General features: G+C 38.2%; 1 protein-coding gene across 3 annotated transcripts in view; it reads left to right on the forward strand.

The window, feature by feature from the left end:
- The window catches only part of LOC149186356 (uncharacterized), a 191,771-nt gene extending 174,658 nt beyond the window's left edge, over nt 1-17,113 (forward strand). For all 3 annotated transcript variants that reach the window (XM_089410982.1, XM_089410981.1, XM_089410983.1), the window contains one exon: nt 16,434-17,113. In XM_089410982.1, the coding sequence (XP_089267108.1) occupies nt 16,434-16,595 (162 nt within the window). In that variant the 3' untranslated portion in view covers nt 16,596-17,113. The remainder of the gene's footprint in view (nt 1-16,433) is intronic.
- The last annotated feature ends 2,340 nt before the right edge of the window (nt 17,114-19,453 follow it).

Raw genomic sequence — 19,453 nt, forward strand, 5'->3', positions numbered from 1 at the left:
CAAGAAGATGAGGATGAGTGGTTCACCTTCTCCTATGGCATATGAAGCAGGATGAGTGGTTCACCTTCTCTTGCAGACACCCTAGTGAGAGATGCAAATAGATATCTGTTGGTTGTCTCGTGTGGACATGTTGGTGGGACGTGGTTCATCCTTTCCCCACATGTAGGATGCTCATTCCCTACGATCAATGGTTGACATGTTAGTGGGACGTGGTTCATCCCTTCCCCATGTGTAGGATCCTTCGTACTATTGTTGGTTGACATGCATGTAGGGCGTGGTTCATCCTTTCCCTATCCTTGGTGGTTTGCATGCACGTAGGATGTGGCTTATCTTTTCCCTACGATGGTTGTGACATGTGACTGTAGGATGTGGTTTATCATTTCCCTACGTGTGGTTGTGAGTAGTATGTGATTTATTCTTTCCTTGCTATTGCCCCAACATCATCCTACCCATGTAGTCCAGGACACATGGGAAGTACCTTTCATCTAGCCAATGAGTTCGGAAAAAGTGGTTTGGGACCATAGCACTATCGATGGACGCATCGTGTACTACCGTAGTTCCTATGTCTAGGATGCACGATGTTCAATAACTTGATCTGGGATCACGTCTAATTGGGGTTCTACCCCTGGATTGACTTTTGGCAATGGAGAGTGGTAAGGTCTTGTGACTCACTCTCAATCAATTCTTCTTCATTATTACATCGGTGTTCAACAAAGTAGAGACGAGATCCAGAGATGGTACATTATGACAGGATGGCATGGTGATGGATGGATTGGCAGGTGGAATTTTCCCTAGTTGAGAGGGAGTGTTAAAATTGGCAACTATGGCCAAATTCCACTTTGGGAAGCTCATTTGATGAAGATAATTATTGCATTAAATTCCTCTTTTCGAGAGGACCAAAATCAACCTAAGGATCTCTAAATTTGGACAAGGAGAATTGTGTTTTTGAAATGAAGCCCAGATATGTGCAAATTATCAAGGTCGGCTTGGGGTTATTTAGTCATGTGACTCCCCTCTCCATTTTATATAAATAGAGGTGACCTCCAACCTCTAAAGACACATTTCAAGTACTTCATTGCATAGAAAATTTTATGTCTAAGGTAGCCGAGTTCTTGGAGGAGGTCAAAAGGAAGTTTGTTTTGGGTTTTCTTCTTCTCCAATAGGGTCGAGATTCTTTAGATAACCAGCTGCAGGCTCTGAGGAAATTTTGTGAAGTTTGTGTGGATAAATTTGTCCCTACAGGTTCGATTTGAAGAACATAAAATTAGGCCGAGTTTTTGTGTTGCTTCTGGGTTAGTTTGTGGACAATTTGAGGAAGATATTCTCCCCTTGTTTGGTCACACTTCGGATCTATTGCACCAGGCAGGGCTGCAGGTCTGCTCTATCATAGACAAGCGAGCCGAAAGGCTTATCATGGGTTCAATCCAGCCTTAAGGGCTAGCGAAGGTCAACATCTTACATACCAGGGAAAGCCACAATTGAAAGGAGCGTTTTTGATCAATTGAATGCAACAACAATGGAATGTAAGTAGTCCTATCGAGATCTTAATTGACTACTGTTGACAGAATGTTGGTATTAAAGTTTTGGGTCATCCACTTGTCTAAGAGCAGTGATAGGGGATCTCCAAATTGGCAAGTCATATTATTGTACTTTCTCTTTTTGCTGAACATTCGATATTAATAATAAGATGAATTGATAAAGGGTTTCCCCTTCTTCGGGTTTTTCCCTGGCTTGAGCCATATTCTTGTGTTCTCTTGTCAGGGCTTGTCTTTTGCATCTACCATTTATGTTCTTTCTTTAGTTACTATCAATGTGATAATAATTTATGTGATTGCTAATGGAAATGAAAGAGATTGGTAAATGGGCTGATATGAAACATTGAACTAACTGTCCTAAGAAAAGAACATGGTAACCTGATTTTAACACTTGGCCATTATCAAGATTAAAAAAAAGGAGTCAAATGTAAAAAAGAAGAAGGAATATATATTTAAAAAAAGAAGAGGAGATTATATATGACAAAAAAATACGAGTTGAAAATAAATTAGTAAAAAAAAGGGTCAATATAAATAGAAAACTTGAAAAACAATTATATAAAAAATGTATATATAATTATTTTTTCTTTAATAAAATAGAAAAACAAAAAAAGAGACTGCGCTGCAGCCATACGACAGCGACCACCTGTGCTGCCACAATTTTGCGATGCCTGACAACCACCAAAAACCCCCACCCAAAACCTTCATTGTCGAGCTACTGGTTCGCTGTCTGTAGCATCTATCGTCCAATGAAATCGCTTAGCTGTCAGTTTCACCACGACGATTCTTCCACCATTGTCGCCACCTTACCCCTTGACCACTCCACTAGCAGTTACCAATTAGCACTGCGTCTGTGTCCACTGCAGCCATATTCTCTTCATCATCAACCGCTCTATAGAACTATCCGTTGCACTAAGTGCATTTCCTGTTGCTCGTCTGCCAAAGTAGGATTCACTGAAACTAGAGGCTCAGGTAAGGCGTTCAACCGAAGAAATCTTCTGTCCATTTCAAACGGTGTGTGACTCTTGAAGAAGGTTTTTCTTACTATACCTGTTACCCATCGATTCATATAGTTGTTGGAAAAATTAGGAGAGCAAACATCGAAACATTTCCGAACGCATCTGTTCGATTGCACAACTATTCCTAAATTCATCCATAATTAAATGTTGTGAAAGGGTGTTTGTTAAGGAGAAATAAGTCATTTAAAATTATATGTATAAAGAAAAAAAGAGTTATTTGGAAAAATTACAAGGAGTCTTTAAAGGTGAGGAAGTTAACAAAATTGCAGCTTAATAAATTATGGATGCTGTCATAAAATATTAAGTTACTTTTTAAAGGAAAAAATTATAAAGGTAAAAAGGAAGAAAACTATTCTACTCCTAAAAGTATATAAAGGAGTACTTTGAAGTATTGAAGAGAGATATTTAAGGAAAGCAATGGCTATTGGAGGATTTTTTTTTTTAAATTAAGATATCGTAATTATATATTAGAAAAAAAGGGAGCAAATAAAGTAAAGAGAATTATTGAACGAAAAAAAATGGAAGGAATAAAGTTTTGAAAGTTTATGAAAAAGGTATTTATTTAATTATTAAAAAAAACAAAAGTATTTAAATATTTTAGAGCAAGATGGAAACTATTAATGACAAAAAAAGAATGGATTCTAATTCAGAAACAAAGGAAGAATTTTTTTTCTTATAAAGGTGTTTCAATTGCAGATTGTAGATTAATTATATTAAAAGGGAATACCCAAGGGAAGGAGATTAATATCACTATTAGCACAAGTGTCGAGGAAAATTACGTCAATGTTAATTTGGCGAATCAACTATTAATTCCAGAGTCAAGCATAGGAGAAAGAAAAAATATTTTTGGCGACAAAGAATATGAAATTAATGATTTACAAGTAATAATTGACCATTATGAATACATCTCTCAATTCTGTGTCGTAACTATGCTTAATTTTAAAATTGACATAATTTTTGGTCAACCTTGGTTAAAAGAATTGGGTACGTTCATGTTAAACTTAGAGAAAATGATTTTGATGTTTTCTTGTAAGAATAAGATGATCACATTCCAGGACATGACAATGAAGTCAGAATCAATAATGCCTTCATCATAAGACTTTAAGGATATTTCGAAATTAATGTTTCAAGATAATAAAAAAACTATACCAAAGAAGTAGAAAGAGTTTGAAGAAGTCATCTCCAATAAAGACAAAGAAATTTCGCACCTTAAAGATCATAGTGAAAAACTACTTGAACAAGTCAAGAAAGCTAAGGCCACAAAAAAAGAACTCAAGAAGCACTTATCAGAACAAGAAGAGGAAAATTTACGTTTAAAGAACCTTAATCAAACATTAGTAGAACAAATCAAAAGTTTAAAAGATGAGGAGGATACTAAGAATAAAGTCAACAATCCAGAAAGTGAAGAGATTTTATGCCTAAGGAATCATAACCAAACCCTTCTTATGCAAATAAAGAAGCTTAAAAGTGTCAAGAAGTCGATAAATGACAAGTTAGAACAACTTACTCGAGAAGAAGTATTGAAGCCTCCAGTCGTAACATTCCCAAGTTGAAGATAAAGGAAAAAATACCGATCTAGTCAATATCACAATTCAAGAAGTTGAGAAACCAATAGAAGTTAAAACATATTCAGGTGAAGCAGTTCAAACAATGGGAATTCCAAGTGATGATGCAGTGGTCAACTCAATAACAACAATACATGAAGTAAAGCAAGACTCTGCCATACCCAAGATAAGGGAAAATCAAACCAGAATAATTCCTTATCGACATCCGATTCACAAGAGCAGAGAACTAAGTTGGTCTACATATTTGAACCATTCAGAACAAAAACAATAGATTTATGTTCCAAGAGACACTAAAGTTTGTTGAATCCAGTCCTATGATAACAATTCATTACAAATTTCCAGTGAACAAAGGATTCCACAGAAGATTAATCTAGGATGGTCAAGATCCATTCTCAGTCCGACAATTTTGTTTATCACTCAGAGGATCATATCGTCCTCTATCAACAAAGATGTAAGTTCTGAGAAGAGAAGATATTCAAAATGGGAAGAAAGATCAAGCCCTTTCATCAGTAAGCTTTGAGGACAAAGCTTTTTGAAGAGAAAGGCAATGTTACGAATATAATCTATATAAAATAATAAAATAAATGTAAACAATAATAATCATAATTAATGATTAATTAACTAGTAATTAGTTAATGAAGGGACATGTCTCTGAAAACATGGCCATTCGTGAAAGGGTACCGGCCTAGGTATATATACATGACCCTCGGTTGTAATCACATCATCTCATCAGTTCTTTTATATAATATTTAATATACAATTACTTGTCCTACAATGGATGTTCTTGTCTTCGAAGTGTTTTGAAGATTACTCTGCTGTGTATACTAACTATGTTCATTACATTATCCAAAAGAGGCTCTATGCCAACCTTTTCATGCATGTGGGAGTGATGCGACACTTCTTAGGGAAAGCGTCAACATCAAAAGGGATGCACTAGCCCTCCCAAGTCATCTTAGTGATAACCATCCTCATATGGGCTTCAGAACAAGGTATCATCTATCAAATAGGTTCAAGGCCAACTTGGAGGCTTCTTGGGTCCATTTGGGCACATCATCAAATAGTCCATTGCCCTAGCTTTCATTCCCAAAATTTTAGGGTCTAGAGGCTCATCAAGGGGTGTCGTAGTATGTGGGAAGCTGCTTAAGGTCCAACACTCATCTTTCGAGGGGAAACGTTGGGGCCACAAAGTAATGTTTTCTCTCATAACTGGGAAAAGTACCTATTGGAAGGTACTAAAGAAGAATCAAACTATCCCTCAAGGGATCTTTGCTGCATATGTGATACCTCCTGAACAAAACCTTTAAAGATCAAGTGATATCATCTTTATTAGGGACATGAAACCATCATAGTGAACCATATCTAATGTTAGGTGCACATAAATACTTCACAAAAAACTTACCTTCAAATGTCTAACTAGATTAGGATGGATCTATAAACAAGTTACCTCACTTATGTTAGGGATGATTAGGTCAGGAACCTTATTAGGTGCCTCAAGCCCTCAAAGGGAGTGACATGTCCCAGGTTAGTGCATCAATCCATAGGAGTGTGTGATTTGTGTTGAACCATGTAACTAGGTTTGGTCTTCATAATGACATATGTAATCATGATTTCATATATTTGATGTAATGAGAAAAATAAATTATTATTATTGATCTTGAGGCATGGGTTTCATGCTCAAGAGAGTTTATTATTATAGATTAAGCTCCCATTGTGAGCTTCTAGGGCTTGTCATTGAGTCTACAAGTCTAGGGAGTCATTGTCATGTATTAAAGACTTGTTGCTGCTCAAACTAGCAGGGGTCCTAGGAGGGGATCCTAAAAGGGCAACTACTAGGTCAAGGGCAACAATGAAGCGATAACCCACTGTCACCTCAACTAAGGCTCCCTGCTCTTTACGGACTTTCACCGATGGGAGGAGACTCGGTATAAAGGGAATCACTAGATGGATGAGTTAATAAAAGGATAAGGAGTGATTTCTAAGTGTTGAAATATGTAACTAGGTTAAGTCTTCATAATGGCATATGTATTCGTGATTTTATGTATTGAATGCAAAAAGGAAAATAAATTTATTATTATTCTTGAGGCATGAGTTTCATGCTCAAGGGATTTTTTTTTTTTTTAGGTCAAGCACCCATTGAGTGCTTCTAGGTTTGTCATAAAGTCTATTGAGTCATTGTCATGTATTGAATACCCATTTAGGCATGTTACATATTGTAAAGAAAATTTACTAGAGTCAAAATAGAATCAAAAGACCCTCCAAGACCTCGTCATGGCACAAAGATCAAGTCGGCCTACATGAAGGGACAAGTTAGCCTAAAAAGAGCAATTCGTACCCCTCACAAGCATATATATAAGAAGGAACTCGACCTCATTATGACTCAGTCAAGCAAGTTTGTTCTTCTTAAGATAGAAGCTGGAAAAAGGACGACAAGGAAGGAGAAGAACTAGATCAAAGTTTTTGGACCTCTCTTTCTCTCTCATGTTAGGGTTTCTACATTTTATGGGCAAAAGAATTTGTTGGGCAAAAGAATTTTCTGGACAAGAATTTGCCAGGCAGGTGGAATTTGCAGAAGAATTTGCTGGGTTGGTGGAAGTTGCAGAAGAGTTTGTTGGGCATATCAATGTTGCAGAAGAATGTGTTGGGCATGGCGAAGTTCTAGAAGAATCTGCCGAGCAAGTGGAAATTGCATAAGTTGTTGGATTCAAGGTTTGACTTGGTCTTGGAGGGTCTTGGTACAGGGTCATAGGTCTTAGAATTCATCAATTGAAGTTCTATAAGAAGAGAAGAATTCTTGTGGGTTTTCCTCTTAGTTGGAGAGGTTTTGGCCCTGGCTGATTGCCTACATCTTGTGTCCTATTGTCTCTTTGATTTTATTGTTTGGTGGCTGTTTGATGATAAAAAAACTAATAATAATCAATTGTAAGAAGAAGGTAATCAAGTTAAGTAAAAATACATCACAAGCAATTATCAAAGTAAGAGAAATCACCTAATCTAGCTGCCCTAGATTTCTCAACATGGTATTAGAGCTAAGGTGTCAAGACAAGGAAATGCAACTTAAAGAAGGACACTCAAGGGCCGAAGCACTAGAAAAGCATCTAAGAAGCATCAAGAACAGTTCGATCAAGAAAGAGAAAGAAGCCTTATACCCAACGAAGGAAGAATAAAGAAGAGCAAAGCATTTCTTGCTCTGTTTTGGGCTAATTCTCCTCCACACATGCGAAGGTTAGGGCATCATCCTGCAACAATAGAAGCTGAAAATTGCAATCACTCAAAGGAGCCAAAGTTTGGGTTAAAGAAGGACTATTTAGCAAGCTGAATTGTCAAGAGAAGGAGTCAAGGTCAAGCGAAGTCAAAAGGAGGCAAGTCTGTCCATATTCCAGCCACACGTGTGACCTAGGGTTTCTGCAAGAGAAGCCAAAATTGCAGTCTTGCAACAAGAAGCCTAAAATATGAAGAAGGGTTGAAATCTGAAGTTGTAAAAAGACCTAAAAGCCCTAGCTCATCCATAGAAGAACTACACATTGAAGCATTTAAAAGTCTCTACATTCTAGAGAAGCAAGAAGAAGCGTAATCATCATCATCAAGGAATCAAGGTGATCTCCCTCTCGTTGAAGGATCACTTTTAAAGGAAAACATCTTCATCAAGAAGACATCTTCTATCATCATCAAAATAAAGAAGGCATCAAGTTGAAGATATTAACATCAAGTAGCATCTTCACTTTGACAAGTAAGTATCTTTATATCTATATTTGAATCTATCAAAATTGTTGATCAGTGGTTGTCATTGATGTCAACCCAAGTAGCACCAGGGGCTACCCCGATCTTGCATGGGCATTTTGACTTGACAACTTACTCTATTCTGAGTCAAGGATCTTCTAGATGGATTCTACTCGTCGAGATGTTTTTGTTGATATATGGCACGCCACGTAATTCTTCACGGTTTGAGAGATATTTGTGTTTGAAGTTAGTAACCCCAATTAGTGGGCTAAAACCCTATGGGGTTGTGGCATGGCACTCATAATTGGTTGTGGTCATTGAATAGTCAATAATTAATAATTTTTTTTTTGCTCCTAAAATCCCTCCAACGTTCACTTGTTGAGGGCCCTCTCAACTCTAGACATTCATATAAATTGGGACCCTCATATCCTCTAGTAGGGATTTTGTGGCTTCAAATAGGTCATCATGGCATTTTCGCTATAACTTTTTTTCTGCGAAGATTCAGAAGCTGAAATTAAAACCCATTTGAGCTGAAATCTTGATGAACCTCGTGACCAAATTTGAAATCTCGGTTCACTATATTTTTGGAGATATGATTCGAGGAAGTTAGGGTTTTTGCAGGCTCCCGAATTCCATGTCAAACAGGGGACGTTGGGAAAATCTTCATAACTCTCTCTGAGCATTGGATTCAAATTTCGTTAAATAGTGACAGAAAGAGGACAAACTATAGTTTGTTGGGTATCATTTTTAGGGCCGAAGGTTGCAACAGTGACACATGGCACTTCGTAAAAGTTTGCTCTACTGAACCAATCTATAATCAGGCCATCGGGGGAGATTGGACATAACTCTTTGTTGAAGAATCAAATCTTGATCAAACCCCGTGGGGTAGGAAGGAGGATCCCAACCATCAGGAAGCTTTGCTTCCTTCTAGGTCGTTGGAAAACTCCTGGGAGTGTTTCACTTCCTTCGAGGTCTTCCTGGTAAAGTATTGTATGTACATTGTACACTACATAATACAATGCTTTGTTAAAGCCAAATCCCTTGTGTACTGCTTTTCATGTGATATGTTTTATGGTTTTATGATGATGCTCTGAATTATCTTTAAGAATTAACCAATTGTGAAAAATAATAGGAAATACTGATTCACCCCCCTCTCAGTGTTTCCAACACATGATATGCTTTTTTCTTTTCTTTTAGCTGCATCAACCTCTTAGGGAAAAGTTTCAGGCCTTACCTAGGTATGTGGATGTATGGGTGATGAATCCTAGAGAACTAATCGTGAGTTGAACCCAAAGAATGGATGTGAGGTAAGGACGTGTAATATATGATGGAAAGTGGTAAGTATGGAATAGGGATAGATGGAACTACGTTATCTCATTAAGGGCTTCCCAAGTAGTGCCCCTCCTATACCCATTGAGCCATTAAGGGAGGTCCCACTGGACTAGGATCGTAGATTAACCTTCCATTTAAGGTGAGGGAACAAGATCATAGTCAAAACCCATCCTTCTTCCAATTCACCTCGTAATCCATATCAAATGCACAATACAAACAAGCATAAGCACCCGATTGCAAAATGAATAGAGTACCTTTTGATCGGAAGCCCACCTTCGTCCATGTGCTCATATTGGATGGGTGAAAGCATATAGCTGATGCAGGTGGCGAGGATGTAGTAGCACATCATCATCTAGTGGTGGTTGTCAGGGGCTACATGGATGACTGGTTGGATGTGAGGTACGGGAGAAAAGTTTTCTCCGATAAGGTTACCTATTTTGGTGGGTAACAATGCCCTTTTAGGGCTTGAAATGCTCCAAAGGTGCAAATGAAGGGCTAGATGAGTCTCCCAACATCATGATCTACCTTATTTTGCGAAAGGATCCTCGAATCAAGCTGTGAATCATATCCATGTGTCTAAAAGCTAGCTCTAGGCGCCTTGTGTCATCTCTATAGGTGTCATCTAGACAACATGGTGTACTCTTTGTCCAATGTTGGGGCTCCATCAAGTATAGAAAGCCCTCCTCAATCATCCTGGGGGATAACCATCCTCATATGGGTTTTGGATCAAGGCATGCCCATCAAGTAGTGCCACGGTCAACCTAGGGGCATGTTGGGTCCACTGTTACATCCTTAGTAATCCTCAACGCTAAGCAAGATGAACTCAATTTTTTGGCATTTGAGGGTGCTTTGGGCCCTAGGGTCTTCATCAATTGCCAAAATCATTTAAGTGCCCAACACTCTGTTGTATAAGGGCAACACTGCATTTGTAAAGCCATCATGCTCTCTAGGGGTTTAGCATGGTTTGAGAATCATGTGGAGTAGGAGTGAAATAAACTGTCGTCAAGGCCTCAACTGCTCTATGCAAACCACTTGAAAAGACCATTCCAAACTCAAGTGAAAGCAACCATTCATTAGAGACAATAACCATAGATGCATCTTGCCTAAACCATACTTAAACATAGTAAAACTTCAAACTGGGATCACCTTCAAATATCTAACTAGAGCAAGTCCCGTAAAAGTGTTCCCTATCTTTGTAGAAGTGGCTAGGTAATCAACCATATTAGGTGCTTCTAGCCCCTAAGCGAAGGTGGCATTTCCAAGGTCAACACCTCAATCCATAGGTGTTAGTGGGAATAGGTGGCAACGAAGGGGAATGAATTCATAGCCAAGTACCATGGTCAGGGGACCAACTAATGAAGGTCCACATCTTGAGTGTATAGATGTAATGGAGAATCATGGAGGCATGAGTTGCTCCTTTGCTTGGCATGTGTTTTCCACCCCTCTATTGCACCTTTTAGTTCTTTTTTGATGTTTTTTATATAGTGCATAGCTCAAGGATCAAAGCTTTGCTCTTTGTGATATAGCATTTGTTTAACCCCTTAAAATGAGTCAGTTCCTCTCTCATCAGGTTTGGGACATGCAAGGGTTGCTTGTTGAGATGGAGCATCAAGTACTCAAGAATCAGGTGATGGCTAATGACTTAAAAAATTCAACCATAAAGAATAATAGAACAATAGAGATCACAATACACAAAAGAAGACAAGATTTACCTTGGGAAAATCCACCAAGGGGAAAAACCTAGAAAACTTTTTCAATAGAGAAATTCTTCTTGTTCAATGAGAGACACAGCTAGAGCAACTCGTTTTGCCTGTTTGACCCAGAATTTCAGCCCTCTTGCAATTGCTAGTTGCCCCATAAATTTTGGCCCTGCAGCGATTGCCCAGTTACCTAGAAAATTTTGCTCCCCTGCAACAAAATGCCTAGAAAAATGCAAACCACAGAGAGACGCCAATCCACACATGCAAGTTGCAAGAGAGAGAGAAGATAGAGATTTCGTCCTTTTTCATCCTATTTCGTCCTTCTTGTCCTTCGCTAGCTTCCTAGAAACTGTCTTTTTGTGTGAGAGATCGAATGCCCAAATGGAGGAGATCGATCTGCCTTTATATAATAGTTTGTCTTAGTTGAATGGGTGTCTCCTACTAGGGCCGACTTGACTTGGAGGGAAGTGAACTTGTCACTTTTTGGCGCCAAAAATTATATTTCAAAAATTCAAATTTCCTTCTTTAAACAATTGCAATCGGACTTTGACTCAAAATGATTTTTCTTTTGACTCTAGCATTTAAAATATGCTTTTCAATAATAAATACATCAAGTGACCAAATATACATTATGAAGACCGATCATAGTTACAAAATCAACAGTTCTTGATGGTAATAGGTATTCACAAGGTCAAGGCCCGAGAGAAAGGGTTTCTTACAATGATATTTAGTTAATCCAAGGCTTCATGAAACCCTCAAGAAAGTCCTCAATTTGAGGGAGAAGAAGCTAGGGTTTCCCTCTTAGAGCAACACCTAGGGCAAGAAATTTAATGGATGAAATTGGAGCGGATGCCCACCAAATTGATAGGTTATGTAGCCTTGACCTATCTCTTGATGTTTGGGCTCTCAAATCACCAAAAAGCCTCCTCCCTAAAATTTCACTCCAAACCCTAGATTTTCACTCTAGCCTTAAAACGACCAAATTTGAGAAGAGGAAACTATGGATAAAATTTAAGGTTGATCACCCAAGACTTGGACTAGTGCCTTGTCCTTTGGGCATATAGAGTCAAGGATGCTTTAGATAAGCCTAATTTGTTTCCAAGGAGGCCAAAATTTGATGCCCTAGGTACTAAAATTCCAACATTTATCCACTCAATGATAATGATGGAGAGTTATAGGAATTCCTCCACTAGGAACATTCATTACATGTTATACTAGTGAGTAACATATGTAATTCTCAACTAGATAACTTTAGACAAATTCAAAATGATAATCTTCAAAAATAGGCACGCACTTGATAACATGTAGTATATGCATCCATTCACTAAAGAAATAGCTCCAAAGACAATCCAAAATATCTTCCAAACATTGAAAGGCATTCCAAGAATCTCCAATAGCCACAGACAAACAAGTGCAAGTTCCTTCAAGAGGTCCGAATTTTCCAAGTGTGATGATGAGAGATCAAATGAGATCTACCTAATTTATGTGTTCTATGATCTCTAATTTTAGCCTATGAGCCCCTCAAATAATAAAATAATGGGCAAATACTAAGTGAGGTCGCAAGCCAACCTCATAGCCAATATAAAATTATAATAAATCACCCACAAGTGGGTTGAAATGCTGATGTCATGCATGTGTAGGCCTCTTGTGGGCATGTGTTGAGCTCGTCCAGTGCCAAAGTGAATGTAAGGGCCTCCAAAAATCATCTGAGGGTTGGCCCCTAAATCTCCATGCAAATCATCGTGTGAACCCTAATTTTTGTGTTTGGGGCAAAGAATGGGTTTCATGGATCTCCTGGTGATAGAATAGCTTGATTTTGCTCCAACATTGACGACTCTGAGGATGGCGATAGCCCTCCCATGTCTTGAAGGGGTGAGACAAATCTCATCTGGGCCTCAGATCAACTGCCAAACCATGTGTACACTGTGATGCTTGCTGGGGCACACTGGTCCAAGTGCATTATCTCATGAATAATGTGGGGCAAATTGCAAACTACTGAGGGTGTTGTAGGTGCCCATGGAATGGAATGATGCTTTACAAGTGGTAGGAGTCCCATGGCTCTCAACGCTTCACCTGTAGGGTGTCATAATTCTTCTCTAGTGGACTTGGGCCCCAGTGAAGTTGCCCAACCCACAGAATGTCCAGTGTTGCATCCTCACCATTAGGTACAATTATTATTAGTGCATCTATAAGTGAACCAAGCTTGTTAGTCAAGGGAAAATTGATACTTCATATAGGTCTTTCCTTCTAAAGTCTGGGCTTTGAACACATAATTGTTTTACCTCCCTAGGTAGGAGTGGCTAATAGACGATCCTACTAGGTGTTCCCAGGCCCTAAGGGGAATGACATGTCCCTAGTACATCCTTTAATCAATAGGTGGAATGTGAATAATGATGGAAAGGAAGGGGGATAAAAGGGGTCTTAGGGCCAAATGCCATGGTCAAAGGGGTAGCTATGATGAGGAGATCCACATCCTGGGCATACAGATGTGAGAAGGGAGCAATCATGAATGCATGAGTTATCCCAGCCTTTGTCTTTCCACCCCTCTTATTGCCTTTTTTCCTTTTCTTGATTTTTCTGTGTATTATTGCTCGAAGCTCTAGGAAATGAGAGTATGCTATGTATGATGTGTAACAATGATTACCCCTTGATGGGGGCAATTCATCACCCACTAGGGGTTGGGACATGCAAGGGTTCCTTTTCAATGATGTGATAGGGTGACATTGGCCCCAGGAACCAGGTGATGGCCATAATGATAATGCTTGGCTTTTTCCCATGTGTTAATATTAATGCCTCGACCATCCTTTGCATTTTGATGATTTTTTTTCTTTTGTTTCTTGCTTCTGGCCATGATATGTTTTTTTATTTTTCTTTTAGCTGCATCAACCTCCCAGGGCAAAGTTTCCAGGCTTGACCCAGATATGTGGACAAGGGGGTATGCTATGACCCAGTGGACCCATGGTTATGTGGACTCAGAGATGGGAGATAGAGTATAGGGCTCATAATGTATGGAGGGAAGTGATAAATACAGAATGGGAAAACCAAACCATGTTATCTCAATTGGGGTTTCCCAAGTATTGCCCTTCTTAAAGCTATGGGCCACTGGGGGAGGTCCCACTGGACTATGATTGAAGATTAACCCCCCATTTAAGGTGAGAGAATAAAACCACGGTCAAAGCCCTTCGTTTTTCCAAGAATAATCCATGCCAAATGCCCAAATGAAAAACCAACATAAGCACTCGATTGCACAATGAATAACATACCTTTTGGTTTGAAGTGTCGACCTTCTAACATGTGCTCTCAACAAATGGGCGAGGAAGCATATGGCTAATGTAGGTGATGATGATAAAATGACACATCACATCGGCTGCAAGGTGGATATCAGGGGTTGCTCGTTGTTGGTTGGAAAATTAGGAGAAAAGTTCTCCTAAGGGTACCCACTTTTGGTGGGTAACACGCCCTTTTACTCAGAACACTCCAGCGACTTAGATAGAAACACAAGGAAATTGACCCTCTGAAATAACCAAACCCGACCTCCATAAATGGTTGTAAATCGAGCCTCTTAAAACTCATATTTGACCAGCAATACAGTGATAACACGACTCCCTTATTTGATAGTGAAACTCGACCAACAAAGGGAATGAGGCTCTCAGCCTCTTCAAACAGATGCAAACTCGACCCTTTTCCAATAGAACTCAACCCCATAAAATACTAAACTCGACTCTCGTTGAAATGGCACTTAGCCTCCACGAAAATGATTATAACTCAACCCTCAGAAAGACTCAAACTCGGTCAGTGAACACAAAAGGTAACTCTGCCTTAATGCTTCAGCAAAGCAATGGTAAATTGGTCCTCCCATATAGCTCAAAAATTCAACCTCTTGAATGGTGTGAACTCAGTCTGTATGAAGAGTACAAAATACACAAAGTCAGAATATAAAATCCACTGATAACACCTTAAAACTAATACCTTTATGCGAATGTCTTCTTCGTCGTGCACAATGAAGCACAATGTTAGAATCTGAATGATCTCTTTCCAATACTAGCTAGGGTGTATAGTTTCAACACCAAAACCAACAACTAGAATGAAGGTTTCGAAAAACCCTAGTCTCTTTTTTAAGAGCTCTCTAAAATTCTATTTTTCAAGTGAGCAAATGCAAGAATGAAGAGAGACTCCTCATTTTCCCCTTTTTATAACTCATTTGACTCTTTTGCCACCTTTTTACTTTTTATTTTAATAAAGTCACTTTAGTGGGTTTTCTCACTTTATAATTTAAAAGTGACTTTTTGTTAGCCTAGGATCCATGTCCCCTTTTCCCCCTTTAGCTTTTATAAGGTTTTCTCCTAGGCGAATTGTGTTCCCTTGATTAATTTTCTCGTCCTAGCCTATGGGAACTTAATTAAGCTAGCAGAGTCGTCCCCTTATGTCTTCTAAGCAGATGGGGACATTACATGCTTGGCTTTTGGCCACATGCTAATTTATAAGTCTCGACCATTTTCTGCATTTTAATTTTTCTTTTGGCCATCATATGCTCTTTCTTTTTCATTTAGTTGCATCAACCTCCCAAGGTGCATTTCCAGGCCCTACCTAGGGTATGAAGATGTGTTGATGTCAAATCCCAATGAACCAATGGTCAATTAATCTGAAGAAGGGAGGTGGAACAAGGGCTTGTAAAGTACGGATGGAAGTGATAAGTATGTAAAAAAGATAGATGGAACACGCTATCTCAATCATGGATTCTCAAGTAGTGCCCCCTCCTAAAGCCAAGGGTCGTTAGGGGTGGTCCCACTGGACTAGGATAGAAAATTAACCCTCCATTTAAGGTAACGAAACAAAACTACGGCCATGACTATTCTTTATTCCAAGTCACCCCATAATCCATGCCAAAATGCCCAAATACAAACAAGCATAAGCATCCAATTGCATAATGAATAAAGTATCTTTTGATAAAAAACTCACCTTTCAACATGTGATCTTGACAAATGGGCGAGGAACCATATGACTGATGCAAATGGCAGAGATATGAATGGCATGTCACATTGGCTACAAGGTGGCTCTCAGGGGTTGCTGGCTGCCGGTTAGAAGAGATAAATAAGAGAAATGTTTCTCCTATAACAATATCATTTACAATGGTCAATGATTTAATACAATTAGACGTATCATTTATGTTTTTATACTTTAAAATATATTATTTTATGTTTTTCAATTGTCCTGTATCCCCATGTCTTGGAAACTTGGTGGAATGCTGATTTTATCACATCTTCAAATTCCTATGTAAAGTTTGCATTTATGTTGTCGAATGCCTTTAGCTAAGTATGCTTACATTTTGCCATACAACCAACTTATTTAGCATGCCAAGATGCAGACTTGAGTTTATAGAGGAAGTCCTTTCTCTTATTGCCTAGTGAAATAGGAAGAAATTCCTTTGAGAAGTACATTTGGTTATGCTCTGTGGTTGCTCTTACTGGATAATTAGACATGAAATATTGAAAGTATTTTATAGCTGCAAATAATTTTTTATTTGACAGCAAACTGACAATGACATTGCTTTTTACACATTGAGTGTAGTCCGTGAACAGGAGAAACCACGCATCGGTTCCTATTCCAGCCCATATTCTAGGCCGTGTAAGAGAACTGGCTACATCACAGTCACGAGCTATATGTACACCAAGCTCAAATAGTTCCCTTAGCCGCAGTGGAAGGACTGTACAGAAGAGGCATATGATGTAATAATCATAGAATGTACGAGGGGAATATGCCTAGGAACAGGGATTTCTTCCTGGTTGGTGCATTCATCTGTACAAGTGTCTGGCATATTGAGTAATGTTAGTGGCTTAACAACTGTCTTTTATGAACATTTGTTTCAGAAATTCTATGCAGCAAATTGAGTAGCTGGATCCAGGCCAAACTTAGTTACAACGTTCTCAAAGAGTATGCAGGTTTTGGGATTGGTCTGCAAGTTCAGCTTATGGATCATGTCAAAAAATAGCCATTTGTAAATATTAACAAAAATATTGTAAATCAATTCTTGCAGTTCTCTTGGTTTTTAATTGTGCTAGTTAGCATTTAAAGCATTGTGCAAGTTATATTTTGTCAAGAGGTATCATGTTCTTCAAGAATAACTTCTAATGCCTGGGCAGTGGGATCCTTTTGAATGATGTATTTTAGTGTATAGCAATATATGCATATATTGAATGTCATTGGGTTACATTTATTGTAATTTATTATTTTATGTGTTATAGACCATTTAGCTATTGGCAGCCCAAGTGCTGAGTCAAGCAGTCATCTTATAAATCATCAAACTGACTCATCTCTGGACTTTGTGGATTTCATTGAAAGCATGAAGCAATTCTTTATGGTTTTGTGGATTGTGTCCAGGGCTTCATTGATTACAAAATCAGGAAGCACAGATGGGCAATTTTGGTGCTGTTGCCATAAAATACCATAGAGAACTTGGCATCAACTGCGGCAAGTACCAATCACCCCTGCCTTTTAACTTGATGTTTGATGACACTTTTAGTTTCACAGTGGCATTTATTAACGGATTACAGGAAAGTTACCCTTGAATCACATAAATAATAGTTATGTTAAAAATACATTAGTCATGTAATTCAAAGCAAATTTCGTTCCATTTGCTAAATCTCTAGCAGTATTATAAGAACATTCTAATTGACGTCAGAATCTATTACTTCCAACCCCTTGATTTCTAAACTACTTCGTCTATGTTATATGTTTAAATGATATCATTGTCTCTAAGGGTCTCTGACATGGAAGGAATTGATAAAGAGAAAAATATCAACAATTGAAGTTGAATTTTCATATCTCAATGGCATGGTAGCTGAAAATGGTCTTTTATTGAGGGATTATAAATGCTCATATTTTTTTAATACGCATAATAGGAATGGAACCCGTCCCATAAGAACCATAAAAATGGTAACTTTTCTAGGTCATTAGAGGCATTAACATATTGGAGTAATCCATCGCACACTTGCATTCAAAGAATAAATGATAGAAAGATTTGACGAGCCTAATTATGTGAACATAGCAAATTCAAGATTAAGAGGAAAAATATTATTTTACAAGCCTGTGGATTTTCATGTTGTTTTATTTTCTTCAAACCTTCCTGTCCGGATAGTCAATGATGTATAATAAAAAATATAAAAAATTCTACCTAGATTTATATAGCAGTACTTGATATTAGTTGGATTAGCAGGCCAGGTAATATAAAGATAGTCGATGATTGATATTAAAAATTCTACATAGATTTATATAGCAGCAACTTGAGATTAGTTGGATCAGCAGGCCAGGTAATGGTTAAAATACCGATACCTCTAAAATGAAAATGGACAGAGCTATCTTGACTTGCCTCTATCATTGTAAGATGTGATTTGTCTGCATACTTATGCTGCGTGCTGCAAAATTGGCATGCTGAATACAGCCACTGCAATTACTCGTAATTACAATGTGATTTGCTGCATACTTATGCTGCATGCTGAATACAGCCACTGCAATTACTCTTAATAATTAGGACAGAATGTTTTATTTTCTTAAAACCCACCTATCCATAAAATCAAGGATGGATTGTAAACACTCTAAATACAGTTTTATAAAAACTCCCTGAATCTAGTCTCACTATTGTTGAAAACTGGTAGCTATGGTCACTATTTTCATTTGCAAATCAATGGAGAAATTATAGTTTTTACATGTTCATCAATTCGACCTTGAAAGCACAAGTCAGCCCCACATGATGAAATGCTTCCTAATACACATAAATAAGACCTCGTTGACTCTCATTTGGTGTTGGAAACACAGAGGGGGGTGAATCAATATTTTTTTTAGCAATTAACACTTATTTTTTTTTAGAGCATTAGTTAATCTTCATTTATTATTATTGCTCTTCTTCAAATGATCATAAACAATAATCAACAATAGACAACACCATACAACAAAAAGATAAAACAAAAGACAATTTTTTTTCTTTTGTGGAAAATCCCATTTAGGTCAAAAACCACCAAACGCTTCTTTAGTAATTGTCTTCTTCCCGTTAAAAGAAAATTGATTACATCAAAATTTCAGCGACAACTGAAGGAGGCATCAACCCCTTAATTCACGTGCTACAACCTGTAGGACGCTACTAGACCCTAATATCTATCTTGTTGCAACCAAAAGGATGCCCCAATGCCTTGTAGATCAGGCCACAACCTGATGAATGTCCCAACACTCTGTTTACAAGTTGTTGTCGAAAAAGATGCTTTGTTGACTTGTTAGTTTATTAGCCACAACTGAATGGACATCACAATGACCCTATGCAAGCCACAACTTGCCCTAGCACCACCCTGCCACCCTGAAGTGTTCTCAGGCCACAACTTGATGAATGTCTCCAATCACTTTCCATGCACCACCTTGCCACCCTGACGAGCTTGAAGACCATGTTTCACAATTTTCAGATTGGACCCCACGTACTCTGTAGAATATTTGTAAGAAAGATTTAGAATAAATGTTGAATCCTGGTAGTTGTTGATCGTTGTTCCTACAAACTAATCACTGCATAATGCTACACATCAACCTGTCACTGTTTAATTGTGCAT

This window comes from Pinus tabuliformis, chromosome 3_1, assembly GCF_031772625.1.
Source record: "Pinus tabuliformis cultivar Carrire ecotype Pingquan chromosome 3_1, CPIR1, whole genome shotgun sequence".
In the NCBI taxonomy this organism is placed as follows: Eukaryota; Viridiplantae; Streptophyta; class Pinopsida; order Pinales; family Pinaceae; genus Pinus; species Pinus tabuliformis.